The sequence below is a fragment of the Haemaphysalis longicornis genome, unplaced genomic scaffold (assembly GCF_048455015.1).
Source record: "Haemaphysalis longicornis isolate Haplotype H1 unplaced genomic scaffold, Haemaphysalis longicornis Haplotype H1 scaffold_1, whole genome shotgun sequence".
NCBI lineage: Eukaryota > Metazoa > Arthropoda > Arachnida > Ixodida > Ixodidae > Haemaphysalis > Haemaphysalis longicornis.
The window spans coordinates 390,844,542-390,867,390 of NW_027526203.1; the positions used below are offsets into that span (position 1 = coordinate 390,844,542).

The window sequence follows — 22,849 nt, forward strand, 5'->3', positions numbered from 1 at the left end:
ATTTTCGCCGCGCTGCACACTCATTCATTTCTGAATCTCGCCGTCTACCGTGCTAGACGCTAGACCGCGATGGCGGACTAGCGTTCCGTCCAGACGGAACGATATACAAGTGCTAAAGTTCCGTCCTGACGGAACGGACCACTGCGGGTTATCCTTCCGTCCAGACGGAATACAAGTGAGAGCTTAGCGTTCCGTCCAGACGGAACCGGCGTGAAAATTTATACAGTTCCGAGACGGAAGCGAAACTGGCTGATTAGACGCCGTGTTCAGTCTTCAGATTTGGTGTTCCAATAAAGAAAAAAAAATTTGGTGTAGAGGTTGCGCCTCGGATAATTGCACTATTGTACCACGTTCGATTCCCTCCGGACATGCTTTATTTATTTTTTTTTTTGCGTGATTGCGCCCGTGTTTTGTAACAGATAACTTCGGCCCACTTTACAATTGACGCGGTGAGAGCGCACTAAGCCTTGATCTGTGGTTCGTAATGGCGATCACTAATTAACGGTTATTCTGGCTAGTCAATGAGCGGAAGCGGTTCGTTCGATCGGCTGGGTAAATATCAAGAAAGACTGCTCTCGCTGCTTGTTGTGAAGCGGGCGTGGTCGAGGTAGCGGCTCGGAGTTCCGTTTTATAAATAAACGCTACATGCTGTTTGCACTGCTGAGAAATTTGCCAACGTAACCTGTAAGCTGACGCTACTGAACGCCGCTGCTTTGTGCACTATTTTCTCGTCTGAAACAAATATGAGTAGCAAGATACCTGAACTAACACACGTAAGTCGATAGTCAAGCACTGAAATTAGATCGACATTCAAACAGTAAATTACATGCTAACTAGCGGCAAAAAGCGAGCGTCGCTACCGCGACCGAGCAGTTGGAGTATATATAGTCATAGTCTGTACTGTACTGGCTGTACTGGAGTATAGTCTGTACTACCAGAGTCCAGCATTGAAGGACTCTGGTACTACTAAGTGTAGTTGGAATTCATATAGCAGCACAGTGTCCAAGGCCCGCCGCATTCTGGGATTTGTGTCCCGCATCTCCCGTCCTTGCGGCCCTGAGGTTTTTAGGGCCCTGTACACAGCCCTTGTGCTGCCGCGGCTTGAGTATTGCGCCTCTGTGTGGTCCCCACACCAAAGCCACCTCATCGACAAACTTGAGGGCATTCAGCGCCGCGCAACGCGTACCCTCTTTGCTCGCACCCTCGGTCGCCGCAAACCCCTGCCTGGAATGAGGATCGCCTGAAAACCGTTAAGTGGCACACCCTGCAACAACGACGTGATGTATCTCGAGTCCGCCTACTCTGCAGGGTGCTTGATGGCTCCCTCGGTGACACCAGCTGCCTCTCATCCTCTGTCCGGCTGAGCAAGCGGACTGTGCAGCCAGAGCTGCTACGCGCCCGTACCATCCATCACCGACACTCGGTGCTCATATCCGGCATTGAGAGTTTCCTGTCTGCACCCCTGACCCTCCGGACTCCACTTCCTAAAGACAGGTCTGAGTCCACACTCCTTGCGCGTGCCATCTCGCGCCACTGGTCCCACTATAGTGCTGCCCATGGACGCCACAACCCCACAACCCCACAACCCGGGGAGCCATGGAGCACGTCAAACTTGTCAAAAAGGCGAAGAGCAAGGGCGTGTATCTTTAGAGAGTGCGAGCAACGATTATTTTAAATTGCCTCCGAGAACCACTAACTTTATATTGGTAATTAGCGCGCGGAAAACTATAAAAACCAGCCTAAACTGACTCCAACACACCCTTTCTTTTTGTTTTCGAAACTCGCCCACCATCACCATCATCTAGTTTTGGTGTAGTCAAATGTGTAGCCGACAGCCAAGGCTGGCCAAGGCGCCAAGGTTTGACCGGTTTGACGTATGTCAGTTATGTGGTTATGTCATGGCGGAGGCCTCGGAAGCCTGGGAATTTGACTGTCCAAAGTTCTTTGATTTTCAGCTAGGAGACTGTGAAAGCGTTAGTTCTCCGGAAGCGTACTTCGGTGAGCATTTCCATTGTTCATAGTTAGTATTTTTATTTCGAGAAATAACCCGAATCTGACATGTTTTTGCCCCACCCGCAGATCGTCATGGGGATTCGCCACTCGAGCCGAATCGGACAAAACCAGAGACAGTCGTCAAAAATCAGCCTGTTCAGCGTATGACAGTCTCTACTGACGCATTTTACTAAGCTTTCTTTTATTTCGAAGGGAAAGTTCTCTTTGTTTGCACTATCGTAGTGAGCCAGGGAACACGAGCGATCAGAACAGCGCGTTGTTGAACAAGCTGGTGTTGCATTCCAGAGCGCATTGTTGAACTAGTTGGTGTTGCATTTCAAAATGAAATGCAGCATCAACTAGCCGTCTGGACAACATCGTTGTCCCGTTGAAACACGAACTTGTTATAAAGTGGTGCAAGCACAACGGAGTTTTAAAGGGTTAACCACATGCAGCGACGGCGACAAGCCAGGAGAAAACTTAACTGAATGGGTACAGTAAACAGGTAGTGCTGGCGACAGCGACCGAAAAAAAATTTACACACTGCTGCCAGTGCCCTCCGTCGTCGTCGCCGCTCGTCGCTGCCGCTCGCTTGCGAGCTGCTAGGCTTGTGGGCTTGTGGTCGCCGGGCTGTGTAAATTTTTTTTCGCTTGTAGCCCACCACACATGTTTGCTGTATCCATTCAGTTACGTTTTTCTCCTCGCTTGTCGCCGTCGCTATATGTGATTATCCTTTAACACGACATGGTCAAGGAGGCTTACGGCAAAGTCCACTGGCCAGCCTGGAGCAATTTTTTCCTCTCAATGACTGGCTATGCCTAACTGGACATCTGAAGTGATTAACTTGTCCCACGTACTCTGGAGCGCTCCCTCTCGCTCAGTGATGAACGAATTAAGAACGGGTTATTTTTTTACTGGTCAATATGGTTTCTCTTGTCCCGCGTCTGATCTCGTTGAACTTTAGCGGATTTGGATAGCGGATAAAAATAGACCAGCAGAATTAACCGTAACATTCTATAGGATAATGGCATTTTGAGATAAGGCACTAAGGTTGCCTGGAAGTCCAAGCCAAAAATTAACAAGGACTTCCTTGAACTCGTTATGTAGCTTGTGCCTGCACTGTTGAAAGATCTGCTACTAATACATCTAACAGGGTAAAGAAACTCTACGAGTTTGCAAAACTGGATTATACAAAGTCAAAATGCATGCTCAGTGAAGAAAGAAATGTGTTTGTATTATATTTGCCCCTTCTTTTCTTTCGTTTTTCGGGTTGGGCAATACAGGTCGCCATTCATCTCGGAAGGTGTTGAAAATTATTTCCAAAAACTGTCATTTCAATTAAGTGCAACTATGTGCCGTTGTTGGCACTGCAGGTTTTAAGCATTTCATGGTATAGTGTCGATCGTGCACACGTTTTCTGAACGCTTTTGTTCCCGCTCTTAATAAAAGAAATTCTGTGCTGCTACTACCTAGTCGGAATGAGAAAGGTGGTAAGCAACGATGTGAAAACATTCTGGAATCATTAAAATCTTGTTATCTTACTGTGAAGGGATTCTGCTGTAATAAAGGCCTGCATTTATGCCAATGCGGTGTTGCTCTTCAGCCCATATTCAATAATACTGCCCTAAATTGTATTTCAAATTTTTTTTGTCTTTTTCGTTTGTTAATGAGCCATGCAGCACAGACAAAAGAAACAGCATACACCAGGGGCGGTATTCTCGTAACTGTCCCTTTTGAAAACGTCCCTTTTGCGTCCCTTTTATCGTGACGTACTTCCGGTTAAGCAGTGGGCCTTTGATTCAAATGCCGTAACTGTTCTTGCAAACGCATTTTAAAGAACTGAAACCGTATGAGAGTATCTTTTATGTGTTTATTGTTCCGCGAGTGAACCAACAATAAGGCGACGAAAAATCGTCTGCTCCAAATCGCCTGCTCCGAGTAGCCACGGCTCATAGCTCCGCTGTGCTTGCATGGCGTCACATCCGGGTGTTCGCTTTTAGCCAATCAGGGCTCGCTCAAAAGGGACACTTTTGAAAGGGACACAAAAGGGACAAAACTCAGGAATACCGCCCCAGAGCTTTCCTTATCCCTTGTGGGATTTTCACTTCGTGTCAATTGCAGTTAATCACTGTGTGCTTTACACAAATGACCATTGACGCAAAAAAACGTTCTTTTCCCCTAGCAACATCTAAAAATGACCAGAAAAACAATCGCAGAAAAATTCAGCTTGTACCATTGGTGAGGCATGTGAAGTCTGCTGCTATACGAAGCCGACCCCAGAAGCCGGCTGTATCTGCCCAGGTACCTTCCTCTCCCATATCTGTGTACTTCTTGTTTGACCCTTACTGATGTATGAACCTTTGTCGGGCTTTTTTCACATGGGCAATGTCATAACGTGGTTTGAGACGATTGACATTAAACATTTCACTGATCATTCGCCCTAGCGCACCATTTCCGTAAGCTGGAATTGACGGGTATCCATTAGACAGATAAATATTGTATGTTTGCCACTGCCTTTAGGACATTTTATTATTTGGAAGCTTAGTGATAATCAACCCAACAGTCATTGAAATTGCTCACGTGGCAGAGGCATTGAACAGCACCACTGGCATGTCTGCATGCCAGGTGTGGGTATGTATTCCAGATTTATTCAGCTTCTCATGTAAAGTTTCTGTAGTGTAAGCAATAGCTGTAAATTCAGGAAGTGCAGCTTTAAATTACTGTAAAGTGCTGCACATGCTTTTTTTATTTCTTTTGGTGTGTAGGTGCTGAGCCAGACAGAGCACTTAATTTCAACTACAAAACTTTTCAACTCATTGAGTGATGGCATCTTACAATATCGCTGCTGCCTATGCAGGTTAACAAAGGCAAGACTGCTGGCAAAGCGAATCCTACCATGGCTGAATTTGTCTACAACTACTTCACAAAGACACCTGCACGGCTACGCCAAAGGCTTCAGGGTGAGACTTGAACGCTTGCTAGAAGCTTGGCTGCATGCAACAGAATCAAATCAAAAGGGCAGTGATGATCAGCCCAGTGCGGTAATCATGCTTTGCAGTTCGTCCCCCGAGTTACTTAGCAACATCATCAGCAAATATGAGGTTACTGAGGTATTCTTTATTAACCCTTACAGCTACCTGTTCCCAATACAATGTTCTGAATACCTCTTGTAAACATGCTGTGAATAACAATGGAGAGATTGTGTCTCCTTGTCTGACGCCCTTCCTTACAGGTATTTTACTGCTCTCCTTATGGAGGAATATGGTAGCTGTGGACCCACTGTAGATATCTTCTCGTATTCTTGCGTAATGCTCGTCTACACCCTGATTTCGCAGTGCCTGCATGACCGCTGAGGTTTCGACCGAGTCAAATGCTTTCTCGTAATCTATGAAGGCTATACATAGGGGTTGAGTATACTCTGCGCATTTCTCTATCACCTAATTGATCATGTGAATATGGTCTATTGCTGAATAGCCTTTACGAAACCCTGCTTGTTCATTAGGTTGACTGAAATCTAAGGTGGCAGAGTAGAATCGTGGGCCTGGAAATTAATATGCATAAAACTAAAGTAATGCTCAATAGCTTCGGGAGAGCAGAGTGGTTTGAGATAGCTGGCGAGGCAGTGGAAGTGGTAAGCGAATATCTACTTAGGCCAAGTTGTGACCCCGGATAATTAGAAGGATAAGAATGGGGTGGAGTGCATTCGGCAGGCATTCTCAGATAATGAATGGCAGCCTACCATTGTCCCTGAAGAGGAAAGTGTATAACAGCTGCATCTTACTGGTACTCACCTACGGGGCAGAAACTTGGAGGCTCCCTAAAAGGGTTCGACTTAAATTGAGGACGACTCAGCGAGCAATGAAATGGAAGATGAAAAATGCAACGTTAAGGGACAAGGAAGATAGCCGAGTGGGCCAGGAAACAAATGAGTTAAGGACATATTAGTAGAAATTAAGAAGAAATGGACGTGGGCAGGGCATGTAATGAGAAGGCAAGATAATCGTTGGTCATTACGGGGAACAGAGTGGATCCTTAGAGAAAGTAAGCGTGGCAGGGGGCAGCAGGAAGTTAGGTGGGCAGATGAGATCAAGAAGTTTGTGGGGATAAATTGGTCACAGTTAGCACGGGACCAGGCCTTTGCCCTGCAGTGGGTGGAGACAGGCTGGTGGTGATGATAATGATGATGATCAGCTTTGTCCCTCTCTAAAGTTTGCCCCATCACATCAGTTTAGTAGTCTGGTGGAGTAAGCTTACATCGGCACCCACTGCGAGGGCAATTCAGCCTACGAAGCCTTGGAATAGGTGCTTGTCTCCTTTTGTTCTATACACCAACTTCTTGTCTGTGACCTTGCTTATTCCAAGCTCTTGCATAACCCAACCAAGTTGGGTAGTTGTTTGCCGCATATGCAATTCCAAAATATTAACCGAAGGCACAGTTGTGGTATAACACTGAGGAACAGTTTTGATCCACTATAAGTTATGCTGCCTGCCATGGCAGCACTTTGCGAGATGTAACCAATCTTGTTTACGAACCCAGCACCACATTTTTAGGATCTAATGAGCACCCTCAACACTTCTGTCATTACAATGACTAAGGTCTTTGTAGCCCCTCTTTCTTTACTAACAGGCATGATTTCATGTTTTGGTGCTACAGATATCGTTGCATTTACAAACTAGAGCTGACAAAAGCTGCAAAAATGTCTCTGGGGAGGGAACTCTGTACTTCCGAAAAAGCTTATTACAGGGAAAGAGAGAGAAATAGTTTCTGTCGGCATACACATTGCCTACGTGTTATTCTGATAAGGTGAGACAAAGGCTTAGGCAGAAAAGGGCAGGAAAAAAAGTGAGTGGGTTTTTATCATAAATACGTTAAATGCTTGGCTCCAGCAGGAGAATTTGTCTTTACAGATGGACGTGTGTGTGTCCCGCAACTTTAGCACATTCAATGTAATCTCCAGCTAAGGCATAACAGCTAAAGCCAAAGATACTGAAAGCTGTTGAAGACAGACTTGTGCTGCTGCACAAGCTCCATATGAATCTTATTTATACAAATTCAAAATAATCTATTTACACCATTTTAAGTCAACTCCCGCGACTGGAATTCTGTGTGGTGAAAGCATTTTAATGAAGCACGTAAATATTTTCCACTTATCCACAGCTGTTCCACTATAAAGACTTAATACTGTAAGTGCAAAAGAAACGGGCACTCTACTTGCACGACACTCCCTTTGTGCAAAGCAAGACCTCAGGCCTTCTCTTCTTTGCAACTTCCAACATTTGACTTCATTATTCTGGCTGATAGATTCGATTAATCTGGATGTGCTTTTGAAGGACCCAGGGCATCTGCGCATGGTGTAAAATCAAATAATGAATTCTCGTTTGTTTAGTGCAGAAGTCAGCCTATTGGTAAAGAACAATTAAGGCTGAAAGTTGGGCTAGTTGGTGTTGACTTTCATACATATTGCCAGCGAAAAAAAGAGGAACCCTTTCACATTGGTATAATGCAGTAAAGAGCAAGTCTCAAATTTTTGTCAACCAGTTAGGAGAGTTTATCCCATAGCGTGGGCTGCAGTATGTTGTTACTCACTGAAAGGGATCTGAAGGAATGAGTTTGTTCCCCTTTGTCATGAGTTTGGTTAATTAAGAGCAGTATTTGCCGAGAGGTTCCACTTACAGTAAAAAGCAACCTGGACCTAGGGTGCCTGTTTCATTTATGCGGCAGTGCTGCTTTATTTCATTCCTGTTTAACAGCATTCTACTCTAGGTACTTGTTCAGTAGTGCCTTGCAGCTGCCATTTAACAACACTGCAAGGGCATTTGTTTGAACTGCTATTTTCCATTCCTCCAGGCAGAGGTACTTCTAACGTTATGCCCATCCTTTGAAGGGACAGACAACCAATTTTTGTACAGTGCATGTCATCTAGTTCATATGAAAGCCAGCATTTTATATAATGGGGTAGCCACAAGGAATTTCCAAATAAACAGGTGGAAATAATTTTAATTTCGCACTAAAATTTCTGCAGTCTGAAAGGTGGCGACACGTAGTGTCTAAACATAACACTACATTACGTGTCCAAACAACTTCGTCGATTTCAATGCATGATTCAAAAACCGCATGAAGGAATAAGAAAAGTTGCACATTATTGTTGTTTTAGCCGGGGACGAGTTCTTTTAATCTCACGTGCAGTTAAAAGGGTGCTGCGCACGGCTCGCTGTCGTGGTAGCCAGCATTCCTTTTGGCGGGCCACGTATGGCTGGTAGATCTGAAAATTCCGATTTCAACAGTTCTAGGGCGCTATCAGCAAAACCGTTCCAAGTTAAGGTGTTTTAAGTGATGCCCATTAATACCCGTTACATAAGCAGTTCAGTCATCGCTGAGCCAATTTTCATTGAGCTTCAGTAGTCCCGATGGAATCAGTCAAGCCAGATAGGGGGTTTTACGCGACGAAGCTACAACTGGACTATGAGTAGTGGAGGACTGTGCATAAATTTAGACTACGATCAAACGCCTGCCAAAATCTTGGCACACAGGCATTTTGTTCTTGCCTCCATCAGAAAAACAGCTGTGCAGCTGGGAACCGAAGCCACAACCATGTCCTCAGAAGCACACCTTAGCCACGGTGGCTGATGGACTTAACCAACTGCACTCAGGATTTCAACCTCTTGAAAACGTTATTTCCATGTAGTCTGCCTAAAAAGACTTCAATATATTCAAATATGACAACTGAGATGTGCATATCCATAACACAAACGACCATCAAAAATCGGAGATTTTGACACTGAAATTGCGAGGAGTGCGGCAATTACAGCCAGGCTGAAGTGGCGTTCCAGCCAGCACAGCCAGCGAGAGAGCAGCTGCACGCGGCCGGTTAGCCGAAGCAAACCTGTGTGCAACGCTTCGCCCTGGCCGCAGCCCCAGGAGACGCGTGCCGAGGGCAACTCGACCAGTTCTCCTGGCTGGCCGTAGGAAGCAGCATAAGGCCAGCTGGAATGTCACTTCTGTAGAATGTCACTTCTGCTTAATGACTGTTTGCGCGATCTGCCGGCAGGTGCAGCATCGCCTGCGACAGAGCTATTTTCAACGTTTCTAACTACCTAATAAACAGCGCATTTTACGGGACTACCAGTCATGCCCCAGCTGGTTTGGCAGTACGTACTGTATGTTCAAAGCAAATTTGGCCAACGTGAAATTTGAGTGCAGTTGGCCTTTAAGCGGTCATTAGCTGCTGAAAAACTCAGTGCCATTGTTGGGCTCATTGGTCTTCTGCCTGTGGCTACTTATAAAATTATGCCTGTTCCCTAATACTTGTCATGTGAGCAGCTCATTGGCCTCTGAACCAGCTGTCATTGAACTTCACTATCCTCTGAAATGTTACAAGACTGCAGACCGAAGCAGCCATGAATACCTGTGTATTGTTAGGTCATTCCTTAGGTACATTGAGTGCTACAAGGGCTAGCAGTAGAAAGACAAAAACTGTTGGTTAGGTATGCAATTTTGGGCGGAACAGAGAAACCATGGGATAGGATGGATTTTTCTTCCACCACAAAGTTTTCTCAGAAAGCTGTGAAGCTTTCCTTTGTAGCTGTATTGCTGCATTCTAGCTGCATTCTAGGTGTAGTTTGTGTTTACCTCTAATCACTCTTAGCACTGTTAATCTGCACACAATTGTTACGAGTATGAAAGAAAGAAACATTAGCAATGCAAACTTTGAGATAACGTTTACACATCAAGTAGCGGCGAAAAATTGTGCTCAAGTAATGTTGAGTTAGTACCCAGAATGCTTCCTACTGGGAGCTCAACTTGTGGACAGTAACAAACATTGTTGCTTGAAAGCAATTCGTGAGCAATATTGTTCGAGCATTGGTGATTAGCATCCACTATAGCTACCTGGCTGCACCCATGGTTTCTTACATATCATATGGGTTAAATTGCTCAAATTGTGTACTTCATGCACTAGCAGGCAGTGCCTTCTAAATGAGCTTGGCCAGAGTTGAGTGAACTCGTAGTAGTGCAGGAGTGGTGATAAGGAAGCACACACTCGTAGCAACCGAGCTTCTGCGGGATAGCGAAACAATCTTTCTTGCGAAAGCTCCCTCGTTTACGCCCGCCGCATTATCAGCAGCCATGCCGTGATAAGCAAGTAGAGCGGCCTGGCTCTCGAGAGTGCGGTCACAAATAAGGCTTGCCAGTTACAGGACAACCAGCTGCTGTTAAAAAGTGAACTCTCCTCAGGTTGTAACTAAGTGATGAAAACTTGCTCTTAAGCTACTGCCCCAATTATACAGCCACTGCTTTTTTTCTTTCTTGGAAACTATGAAAGAAGAGAAACTAGACAAACTGCACATTCTTTGATGTTGTTTGTGAGCTGTTACCTTTATATGCCTGCATGTGTATTTCTAACTGTGTTGTGCATTTTCTTTAATTAAATTTCCAGCTTCCATCAAGCCAAGAAAGCTGAAGACCACGGTGCCAGTGACACCCAAACTGAGAACAATGCAGCGTGCCAAGCAGAGGGAGGCTGCCAAGAAGGCCGCCGCACAACTGAACCCCCATTCTAGTTAGTGCGCCTTTGTAGATAAAATTATTACCCACTAATCTTACCACATCTCTATTTGATTCAGTGGTTCAGTGTGTGCAAAGGCAGTAATGCCATGAAAATAGTCCACTGCTGCAGTCATTGTGATGCTTTCACAATAAAGAGGATGACGAAATTTGCCCTCCCATCAATTTAACTGTTTTAGGGTTCACCTGTGTCTACTACGCAGTGGGTCACAGCTGCCAAGATGAGATAAGACTAAACGCACTTACACATTCAGCACACCTACAGATCCCAGCACAGCCAATAAGTGTTATCTCTTCCACCTAGTCTTGGTTACTTGGCATCGTAGCAAAAGGTATGCATGCTTTGGCTTGCAAGATAGCCTGCATTTTGAGGAAAATTGTTGTTGGCAACCAATTTTTTACGGAGCTGGCTGGCACTGTGAGGCCAGCAAAGAACTCGTTGAAGGGAGCTAGTGAACACGGAAAACCAAATTGGACGCTCAAAATGGTGAAAGTACAAGACTGCTATCCAAAAGAAAAATTCTACAGCAAACTTCCGTTAGGGCAGGCATTCATTCACCCAATTCTCGAATAAGCTGGCAGGTGGGTAGTTTTATGTGCATGCAGTGCAAAGGACTTGGCTTACATGTTGATAACATGCGTTTTTCTGGCACCCGCTTCCCTAGAGATCACCCTAATGCCCCTTGTATCCAAAATAGCTTGCAGCATTCGCATGCTGCAAATTTTTAGCATGTAATAGAATATTGACCTAGTTGCTGCACACTGGCTTTCAGTACTCTGCACCCTGCAGCACACATCTTTAACACTGGGAGGGCGACACGGTGAACGCAGTGTTGTGCAAAGTCCAAGTAAGCAATGCTACCTGTGGCCTCCAGGTCATTAGACTGGCACTGCTGTGAAACAAGTTTCCAATGACCTTGCTAACATTATTTGTGACCTGCAGTGCAAAACGTAAGCCACATCGAAATATCCGCAGTACATGGCAGGCAGCAAGTGTTTGTCGTCTGCCATCTGGCGCACGGGTGCCCATTATTACTTCAGTCCCAACAGTTTTCTTTGCCTTACCGTGCCTCTGCAAGGTGAATTCAGGACGCAAATGCTTTTGCAATGGCATGCATTGAAGTTCATAGCTGAGACACGGTATCTGCACCCTAACGCTGCAGCAGTGTTCTTGAGGCAAAAGCCTTCCTTAAATGGCCCACTGAGGGAAAATGCCATCGTCTGGAGTTCGTAACATAAAAACAACTCCTTCAGAGGCGTTCCATGGCAGCTGTAAAAAGAATAAAAAGCATTTGGGTTCAAGCAGCATTTGAACCTGGGTCTCTAGAGCAGGCAACCTGCCAGGTGCACAACAAGAGTTAGCCTGGTGCACATCGATTGACAACTAACGACACAAGATTACAGGTATGACAAGGCTAATGACTGCTTAGTAATTGATACTAATTCAGTTGTGATTAAGATAGATTAAGGGCAGCAACATTAGGTGCTGCTGTGTTGTATTGTGTACGTGTATATAGAAGGTACCCATCACAATAGTATGCCAGGCTTTTTGCCTTCAAAGCACTGAAAGAGATTAAAGTGTTCTGGGAAATTTTTTTTTTCTTCTTAGGTGACACTTTAGACAGCCTCCTTCAAGTCCATTCCTCAATTTGTACCACTTCATAGTTTTTGTCACTGCTGCCTCTTTGGTTGGAAGCAGTAGTTTCTTATGAAATAAGAAGACAATAATTACCCAGATACAATTTAGCCTGCTTGTGAGTGTGGTTGACAACAGAGGGAAAACTGCCACCAACACAAAACTGGCTTGCATTATAATTAATAATGCCATCACTTCCAAGCGTTTGACAAATTGTTGATGTCAGGGTGAAACGGTGCATAAACAAACGTCAAGCATTCTGAACTAGCACATGCAGGCCCTGGCTTGGCACTTCTTGGTGGGTTTCTTCGGTTAGCTCTACTGTGCGCAGACTGCTGGGATGCCACAGAGGAATTATTTTTATCATCCCGGTGTGAAATGAAATTTGGACACCAACTGCAGATGGCACCCTTTTGCACTTGGTAGGAGGAAGCCTTGCGATACCAGTGCATTGAGTTGGGGCAGCAACACTTCAAGGTTTATTCTGCCGCGGCAAGAGTCCCCTTTTTAAGCAAACCTTATTACTAGAGACCGAATTTGAGGCAGACGCCTATTTTGTTCCTTGCGCTCTTATCGCCACACTTTGATATACGAGCATGCATTAGGGGTTAAGAAGGGCTTTTACGGTGTTTTTAGAGTGCGTAAAATGCCTATTTTCAATATTGGGCCTATGTGAACACTATTGAGCCTTAAGTTTCACTTTTGGGTGCAATTTGAGATCGTTATTCACATTACTTGGCTGCATTGACGGTTCAGAACTTTCTAGGCTTCAACCTAGTCGTCTCATTCAACCACCTCCCGGAAAACAACCGCCAGCACCAGTAGGATGGGACGCTCATTCTCAGTGACAAGAGGCACAATTTTGAATTAAAAAATGTGGAGATGGTGGTAGTTTGCCATTGTTTCCACAATTTTCACAATGATTCTTGGTATTCTGAATCCCTTCTCCACTCGAGCCTCCAGAGGAGGAGATCCTTGAAATCGATTCGCTCATGCATAAGCATTGCGGAATCCTCCCCTCAGCCGAGCGGATGGAGAAAATGGAATAGAGGGGGGACTCGGAATACAGCCCTTAGACTACATTCTGCCTGCTCTCCAAACAGCTTTCTTCAAACATGAGCAGTCACATCCTTATTTCTGGAAGCATACTCAAAGAAGCATACAGTTGAGCATCGAACACGCTTTGTAAGCAGACCATTCCCATATTGAAGAGCCAATGGCGAAACATCACTGCGCAGCTGCATTTCCTTGCACTTTCCTCGATACCTTATGCGGCAGCCGCTTTTCTGATGACGGCGAAAAGCAAAAACACCCGTGTGTACGAGATTTCGGCGCACGTTAAAGGTCCCCAGGTGGTCAAAATTGACCCGGAGCCCTCCACTACGGCACGCCTCATCGCCTGTGTTGGGTCGGTGCGTTAAGTCCTGCAATCAATCAATCAATCAATCAATCAATTCCTCATGCTTTAAAATTCACACTGACAACACGCTCTAAAACACACTTTTCCACCAAAAATCTGCTTGGCTGCTAAACACCTTTTGAAAATTGATCTTGATGTGTGTGGAAGTGTGTTTGGCAGCGTTGGGACGTCTTGCCTGAACAATGCCGGTACTGTCATAATACGAGTTGTGTGTACTTCACAGTTTTCATAATAGAGCATGTTAATTTCTTTATAAATCGCCGTCTTGCATCTATTATTTGTGTCTGTTTTTGTTGCATCGTAACTAAACTGCGTCAGGCAGATATAAAGTAGCGCTTTTTGAATCGGTATTCCCAGCTCTCCAATATTCTTTTTCATATGCCTGTATCACTATTAGAGGTGCTCGAGCAAGCAACAGTGGCATTGAACATGGATGTGAGCAGTGCACTTGTGGAATTAAGCCAATTTAGCAATTTATCGTCATTATTCCAGCAGGTGTATGGTACAACTGAGCGGCTATGTTCAACTGTTGGTGCCTTTGTGCCATCATAAACAATAACAGTTTTGGTTTTCCTGTTGCAGATAGAGGTCGCGCATGTCTTCGATTCAAATCATTTGCATTTATGTAAGATTTTATGGTGCCTATATTTACGGCGTTGGAGGCCTAAAATGTTTTGCCTGCCTATCTTAGGCACTTAAAACACGCTCTTTTTAATGCCTAAAAATCTCGCCTCCACTTATCAATCCACGTCAAACCCAGAAAAACCGCTCATTCAACGTAGCGCCAAGATGACCTTCAAGATCGGCCAAGGTCAAGCTAGCGCCTCGTGCGGCTGCGCAAAGAAAGCATCTAATTACTCGTGCGTTCGAAGGTATATGGTGCCAAGAGGGGATATGGGGAAAGAGTAAAGGCGCGTGCCATGAGAAAACGATACAAGGAGGCTCTGGATGCATCCAAGTGCACTGCGCATGCGTGCCTGAAGCAGTACCTGTGTTTTGTCTTGCAGTGCAACTGTCTGCGTCCGCTGTGCACTCTCAGCGCAACAATTGAGCCATCGCTCAGCTTCATTTAACTGTGTTCAACCACAGTAAAAGGTATACATAAATTTCGCGTCACCTCTATACCATGTGCTAAAATGTTTCGCTGGACATCCACCTTCACAGAATGGAACGCCCATGAAATTTTTTGAGTATTGTCCAAATCCGAGATCTGAATAAATTACTTTCCAGAGGTCTTTGTGTTTGCGAGCAGATTAGTGATGTTTCCACCTACAGACCTGTGTATTGCAACTATTTCTCTTCTCAAACCAAATAATCAAACAGAGAAACCACAGTGACAGGACAGTATAAATGCAACTTTTATGCATTACACAGACGTACCATCTCAATGTGCATCACGGTAGCCAGCATTGAGATTTTTTTTTTTTTTTTTGCATAAGTGAATATGAGGCATAAATGCCCCGACCAAATCAAGAATCGAGCAATCCATGTGCAAGATTCAGGCACAGGGAAGTGAAGGTAAAAAAAAATACACATTATTAAATTTAGCAAAACAATTTATCATGAAAGTTATAAATTAGGTTTCAATACAGATAACTTCCACCAGTCTTGGATGCGCAAATAATAGCAGAGCTCTTCAGATTAAGACCAACCTTTAACGAAACATATGCTTACAACTGAAGCACCGGTTTATAGATTGACCAAAAAGTAATCATGTCCCGGCCTTAAAACTTCCATCAAAATTACCGACCTGCTCCTGCAACAAGGATGGAATTTCAGGCATTTCTATTCCATGGATGTACTATCGCGCTCACTATGACCTGCAATGCTCATTAGTATTCAGGCAATTATATCGTCAAAACAATAACTATTGGCATAAACTTTAGTATAAGGCTTGATACATTAGGATGCCGTCCTCCTACTGCGTACTTGATCTTTAATCCCAGGTATCAGACAAAGGTTGTATAAAGCGGTGAAGACTAATGACCATTACAGGTCATGGTGAGCGCAATAGTACAAGCCTACACACGAATGCTCAAACAAGTGAGAATAAACACTGCATATATTGGAATATACGAATTGGATTGACTGATTACAAGGTTTAACGCGCTGGCACTACACAGGTGATGAGGCGCACCGCAAGGAAGGGCTCTGAATTAATTTTAATCACCCAGGGATCTTTAACGTGCTCCGAAATCCCGAACATAAAGCCGTTTCCGCTTTTCGCCTCCAACAAAAAAATGGCCACCGCAGCCGGGAATCGAACCTGCATCTTTGGGCTCAGCAGCACAATGCCTCAGCCACCGAGCCACCACGGCGGGTGAATTTATGAATTGGTGCGCACTCACGCATATGAAATGGCCAACAACCACAATGCACTGCCAAGAGAAATGTATGCTGCAATGCAAGCTACTGGAAGGATGGCAAGTAATGTTGCAACTAGGTGTCCTACTTAACTGCTACTCACAAATGGCGTCCTGCCTGGCAAAAGTGGCACAATTTCAGCACGGGCACAAGGGCAGTCTGCTTTACAGGTCACCCCATCAGTGCTGTCATCAATATCACTTTCATTCCAAAAATGCCACGACTATGAATTGTACTTGAGCATGGCCCCATTAAAGGGTCTTGTCTTGTATCTTGTCTGCATGGCCCCATTAAAGGGACCATGCAGACAAGATACAAGTTTATTTTATTCGAAAGATTTAGTGTTTTATAGTGCCCTCGGAGTTTGTCCAGCAGCAAACAATGCTTTATTCACTTTGAAATTAAACATTTTAAGCCAAAATTTCAATTCTCCCGCTAAATCTTGCATTTTCGTGACGCCGACAATGACGCATCCAGAGAAGAGCCTGCCTTAGAACTAAAGTATGCCTGCTGACCAGGGCCACTACCATTTCACAGATGCCTGTATGGTTATCTCGTTTATCGCCCACTTTCACAGATGGCGCTGAAATATAATTTTAGTGCCAGTGTTCGCATTTCGCTCTGGCCGGACTTCTTTACTTTGATTGTAGGGTTTAACGTATCAATGCAATGTGGGCGATGAGGCGCGCCGTAGTGGAGGGCTCGGGATTAATTTTGACCACCTGGGGATCTTTAACGTGAACCAAAATCTCGTACACACAGGAGTTTTTGCTCGTCGCCTCCATCAGAAAAGCGGCCGCCGCGGCCGGGAATCAAAGCCGCATCCTTGGGCTCAGCCGCACAACACCTTAGCCACTGAGCCACCGCGGCGGTTTGGCCGGACTTTTATACCTACCGTATTTTTATTGCGGTTCATACTAATGGTTTCCTAAAACGCAAGCTACGACTCAAAAAACATGGTCATATAAGTGACCATGCCGCTTATGTCAGTTGGTCAGCATTGTGTCAGACAAGTCAAACGCGTCCAGCAGCTGTGTTAGGCAGCATCAGCCAGCAAAGTGCCGCATTAACTGCTCTGGTGTTTACGTATTCATTTGCAACTTGAATTGTTCCCCCCCCCCCTCCCCTTCAACAATTCTTCCTGCTATAAAAAAATGTGCCCTAAATTACCGTGCCAATAGCTCATTCAGCAAGCCATACACCCTGCACAATTTACATTTGTTGGCTTCAGCCAATGGCATAGATGGGCATATGACATAGGTTCTGTTGCAGGAAATCAGCTAGTGGGTCGCATTGCCATTCCCTTTTTTTTTTAATTGCAGAGCTTACTTGAGTGAACTGTAAAGTGTTGCTGGTTATGAAACAGCATGCGCGTTCATGACCAGAAGTGAAACAGCGTTAGCTATGCTGTGCAGCCTTGCATGCAAGAGGCATCGTAGCTGTTGTGGGGCTGCACCCATATTCCTAGGTTTTGTTATAGCGGTGTGGCACCTTAAGGGGCCATGCAGACAAAACAAGTTTAGTTCACCTGAAAGATTGTCTCGTTAGTCACTCGCACCTCGTAATTCAGTGATTCTAACGAGACAATCTTTCCGGTGAACTAAACTTGTCTTGTCTGAACCTAGGAATATAGGTGCAGCCCCACAACAGCTACAACGCCTCTTGCATGCAAGGCTGCAAAGCATAGCCAACGCTGTTTCACTTCTGGTCAGGAACGCTGCATGCTGCTTCATAACCAGTAGGTGCAATTATGGGGGGGGGCGGGGGGGGGGGGGGGGAGCTTTAAATATATATATACATATACAATACACCAATCTAATACTGTTCGCAAGACGCTTTCATGGCGAGAGGCCCACCCAAGTGAAAGCTGCTTGGCAAATTTGCACAGACTCAATGCTGCCACCCATACTTAAAATCATGAAGCACAGAGGGAAAAAGCTTGCAAAGGTGTATATTTTCACCAAAGCTTACAACAAGAAATTGTACAGTACCAAAAGTTAACATGACATCTTGATTACACGCTGGCCCCCAATAGTGAAAAAAGCAACTGCCGCTGCGAAGCTTGTTTTGTTTTTCGTTTGTTTCCCGGCCACCTGGTCCACTGCAAGCCACCCTCGCAGCCAGCTTCACTGACGAGCACCGTAGGACAGGAACAGCCGGTACAAAATGGAAGCAGCAGCCGCCACGCCCACTGGGATCAGCCAGCTCATCCAAGAGCTGGAATACGCACGCCACGGGGTAAGCAGTTGGCCGACAGCTGCCCATGCTGCGCCACAAAGCTGTTCACACAGCACTGACACACAGCCAGTGTGGCCCAGAATCAAAACGGTGAACTCGCAAGAAACCGCCCAATGCCTCCAGCATTGCACAATGATGATTTAAACACCCGTAACCCACCTAGACCAATAGATTTTGCAGCAAAACAGAACGTATGTATTACAAAGGAAGAGATACAGGGAGCTATAGTGAGCAAAGCAGACAGGGTTGTTCGGTGCTTTTGTAAATTGGTGCACACATTTTGGCCTTCACATACCTGATGGGAACAAAACAAAGTTGAATAAAAAAAACTGGTTGTACAAAATTACATTGCTGCTTGGTGGGAAATGCTGCTGCCAATGCAAAGATTTGCAAATGAAGGGCAGATTTTTTAAATATTGATTGATTGATTGTGGGGTTTAACGCGCCGACGCAACGCAGGCGATGCGGCACGCCGTAGTGGAGGGCTCCGGATTAATTTTGACCACCTGGGGATCTTTATCGTGCGCCGAAATCTCGTACACACGGGCAGATTTTTCTTTTTTTTTTTTTAAATAACCGGTTGAGCAAAGCAGCGTGGTTTACCAGGAACCTTAATCTAATCATGCATATTGCGTGTGCAATGGCATAGCTATAGCTTCAGTTCTTGTGATAACTGAACTCTCGCTTGGGGGTCTGCTAGGCTACAATTCAACCACAGCCAAACCAAAAGCACCAAGCATGCCATTTATAAATGACTGAAGTGTGTTAGAGCACCCAATGGCACCTTGTAAAAGAGATAACATTGGTGCTTGTGCCAAAATATTTGGGCCGTGCAGACTTTGGCGTTCCATGCATGCTGCAATGCATTTGCGCTACATGCATCGAACGTGCTGTTGTAGGATTCTGGACATTTAGTGAGAAAACGCGGAGGATGCCCACTCAGGTATCGTGCTGATAGTTGCTAAGCACGACAACACTTTCTCCCATTTTGTATACATACGAAATTTTAACGCCCTTTAGCAACTTCAGAACAGAATAACCTACCTTCAAGCCCAACAGTGTCAAAATGGAGGTAGCTTGCACAAAAGCAGGAACACTTCGCATAATAATCATAAAATACCAGGCTTTCGCAGGCAAGGTATTGATTTGATTGATTGTGTGGTTTAACGCGCCGACGCAACGCAGGCGATGAGGCGCGCCGTAGTGGAGGGCTCCGGATTAATTTTGACCACCTGGGGATCTTTATCGTGCGCCGAAATCTCGTACACACGGGCGTTTTTGCTTTTCGCCTCCATCAGAAAAGCGGCCGCCGCGGCCGGGAATCGAACCCGCGACCTCGTGCTCAGCGCAGGCAAGGTATTAATGAAATCTTTGCTGAACTGTTTAAACTGTGCTTCCGAAGATTTAAATCTATCTCTGTTTTGTGCAGGCTATAGGTCAAACAAGTGTGACCAGATTCCTGCCTTATTAAATGGGACTCACTATTTCACAATGCCATCTGCACCGACTAAGGTACCGTAATGTTCGATGCTGATGAGGCAATTATGGCAGCTGTTGTGCAGTATGATTGGCACAACAGCTGCATAGCATGCATTCACCAAGGCCACCAGTAAGTGCTTAGCAGAAGGTAGTATACAAAGTAAAAAATAATCAGAACGCAATCTGTGTGTAAAGTACGCAACTCCCAGTAACTAGTACATGCAGAAATTTTATAAGGGTGCTCATGCAGGCAACTACAAAACAACCTAAATGTAACATATATGCAGCAGTAATGGACTGCATATAGGCAATCATTGCACAGGTGTAACCATTCTAGGTCTTCAAAATAGACAAGTGTTAAAGGAGTACTGACACGAAATTTTCGTGTTACGTTTTTTTCGCTGCTATGCGTGCCTACCAGCCCACTAATCATAGAATTACAGATTAGACGGTCGAGCGCAGCGTAAACATTCAATTACGGCGTCGTTTATTCGTGCCAGTTTCGGTTTCGACTGAAAAACGCCGAGCGGCCGCCATAACAGGATGTATAACATGACGTCACCATTCTTGCCACATCGCTGCCTATCTGGAACAGGAAGCGCGTGCGAGCGAGCGCACGCGCGCGCCCAGACCGGCCGAGGTTTTCGCCGTCCCCACAGGCCCGGGCAGCATGACGTCAGTCCCAAAACCTGACGTGTACACACGCCCGAGCAGCGCGCGCCAACCACAGCCAGCGCGTCGGCTTTGTCACGGGAGCCCCGACGTCGGCAGTTTTGGGCAAGTAGCACATGATGTCATGTCGGCCCGCTCTGGGCTTTCTCGTGCGGGCGAAGATTAAAATGGATTTTAAATATGTTTCGCTGAACTGTTGCTGTTGAAACTTGCTGGGAGATATCTCCTGATAAAAAGGAAACGTTTTACATAGTTATCACAGCTTTGAAATTTCGTGTCAGTACTCCTTTAAATTACTCAATAAAACATCAAAAATTCCCTGGCCCTATTAAACCTACTGCTGGTTTTGGATTCAGTAGAACGAATTCTCTTTTCTAAGGGCCAACTGAACAGATGCCAGGAATAGAAGCTTTTGCTCCCACTCCGAAAAAGCTGCTGGATGGACAGCGAGCAGCAATTTTTTTTTACCAAATATTTCCGCACAACAACGTTAAAACCGTCAGGCAAAAACAACGTCGTACCTTTCATTGGAGGTTGTATTCGCCCACTGCGTTTTCTTCTGCAAAAAAAAAAAAAAAATGTAGCTTTTATGGTACAGGGAACCAAGCAGCAGTTAAATAAAAAAAAAGTGTGTGCAGGACAACACACTTACAGCAACCTGGCCGATTTTCTTCTGGTCCTCCTACAAAGAAATCAACCAGGTGTAAGAAGTAAGCAAGCCAGAGGTTACCAGAAAAAAGTTCAAGCAGAGTGGCTAACGCCGGGTAATAAGCACCTCGCAAAGGTCACCAATCTTGTACTGCTTCATCAATTCTCTGGCATCTGTGGAATGTCCAACATCTTCGAATGCTTCAGTGGCATGCTTTCCTACAGGGGGTGAAAAGAGATGACACCATTCTCTTTAGAGGATGCACACATACGTCCTGCAATTAAAGTTGGCTGCGCTGATGGCAAGCCATGCGTACCAGCCTGTTCAAGAAGAACTTCTTCGCCACCTGGATGCTGGAACAAAAAATAAATAAAAATAAATCAGTACCATTCTTTGTCCCATTCAAACACCAAGCCGGCCTTCAACTGAGAGAAGAGAACAATGGAGCGGGCCAGGGCTTGCCCTCATTCCATGATAAAACGGTAAAGCAAATACGCCAGCAAAATGCATGCATATAATCTCATACGGCGGCAACTTACTGCCACCCAAACCAATTACCTGCGCTGAAATAGCAAAAAAACGCACGAATGCACTGTAAGGTATTGGGCCAAAATATGCGGTTGCATGCAGGCACGTGCTTTAAGCTGCTTCCCAGGCTAGAGTTGAAGCAGACAAGAAACTCGATAAGATATGCTGTTGAGAGAAAAGCGAAGTGCTTCTCTTCAGTGGCCAATAGCGTGCGTTAAGAAGGAAAAACACCTCGCCAGTCTACTACGTCACCCATTTCCCGGTGCAACACCGTAGGGCAACTCTTAGCAGATCGTGCCAAGGCCTTTGAAAGCTATATTGGTACAAAACCGTTTGCCGTTATCCTCGAGGAAAACCATGCAAGTGGGAGGAAGCCTTCACACGGGGAAGGGCGTGACAAACACCCCGGTCGTTTAAGCTTTATTGCCCTAGGTTACTGAACACGAAGTGCAGACAATTTCAACGGGAAAAAAGCAAGCACCTCACGTCAAATTGCGCTTGCAGATAACACAAACTGGACCGACACACAGCCACTATAATTTTCTCGCCGTAAGACTTCATACAAGTTCACATAAAAAAAAAAAAAAACCGCCGCGAACGGCGACAGCGCAGCTGCGTTGCCCGTGACACACCTGACTGTCGAGTGCAAGGAACTTCACTGAACGGAGAACAGCATGGAACATTCTCGAAAAAGTACGGCGGGCTATTTCGCGCGCAAAGGCGAGCATACAAATTGGGCACATCGTACCTTGCTTAGCACAGCTGGAGAAACAGTTCACGCCAAGAGGCGCAGTGCTAAAGCGAGCATTAGCGATGCTACGAAATTGAGGCACTTCCCAGCAGAAACGGTCACTTTCCTTCTACGCCTCAAGGACAAAATAATCTGACCGCGTACTACATACCTCTTCCATGAACTTCGTCACGTCGTAAACTGCGTTGTGGATTAGTAACCATGCCGAATTCTTTTCGTTGTGTTTCTCGATTTCGGCTAGCGTGTACGTTTTGGCCTCAGTTTCCATGGCTGTAATTAAAAGCGCGAACCACTGATCGCAACCGAATTGAGGAAAGCTACTGCCACACTGCCGCGACTTCACTTCTTGCCTGCTATCGGCCGTCAGAGCTCCGCCGGCTCCGCCTCACACCACCGATTGCTGCGCCGTGTCGCGAGTAAAAAAATAAAAAAAAGCAACTAAACATTCTTAGAAGTTCGCCAATAATTAATAAGAAATAAACTTGAATAAAATTTTATACAGGACTGTTGCTAGTTCAATTAGAGAAATCGAGGTGCTGCTATTTTAACTTGATGGG

General features: G+C 45.3%; 2 protein-coding genes across 2 annotated transcripts; one reads left to right on the forward strand and one right to left on the reverse strand.

Moving 5' to 3' along the window:
• Positions 1-1,838: 1,838 nt before the first annotated feature.
• On the forward strand, positions 1,839-10,704 carry LOC144155271 (uncharacterized). Its single transcript, XM_077686602.1, has 5 exons — positions 1,839-1,998; positions 2,080-2,154; positions 4,175-4,293; positions 4,850-4,952; positions 10,428-10,704. Exons 1-5 carry the CDS (start codon positions 1,899-1,901, stop codon positions 10,553-10,555), a joined length of 525 nt encoding a protein of 174 aa, XP_077542728.1. The 5' UTR covers positions 1,839-1,898; the 3' UTR covers positions 10,556-10,704.
• A 7,204-nt stretch (positions 10,705-17,908) lies between these two features.
• On the reverse strand, positions 17,909-22,688 carry Cyt-b5 (Cytochrome b5). Its single transcript, XM_077686608.1, has 6 exons — positions 22,444-22,688; positions 21,330-21,366; positions 21,140-21,231; positions 21,017-21,046; positions 20,886-20,923; positions 17,909-18,192 (listed from the first exon to the last, which is right to left on the reverse strand). The coding sequence occupies exons 1-6, from the start codon at positions 22,558-22,560 to the stop codon at positions 18,102-18,104; spliced, it is 405 nt and encodes a 134-aa protein (XP_077542734.1). The 5' UTR covers positions 22,561-22,688; the 3' UTR covers positions 17,909-18,101.
• Positions 22,689-22,849: the final 161 nt, after the last annotated feature.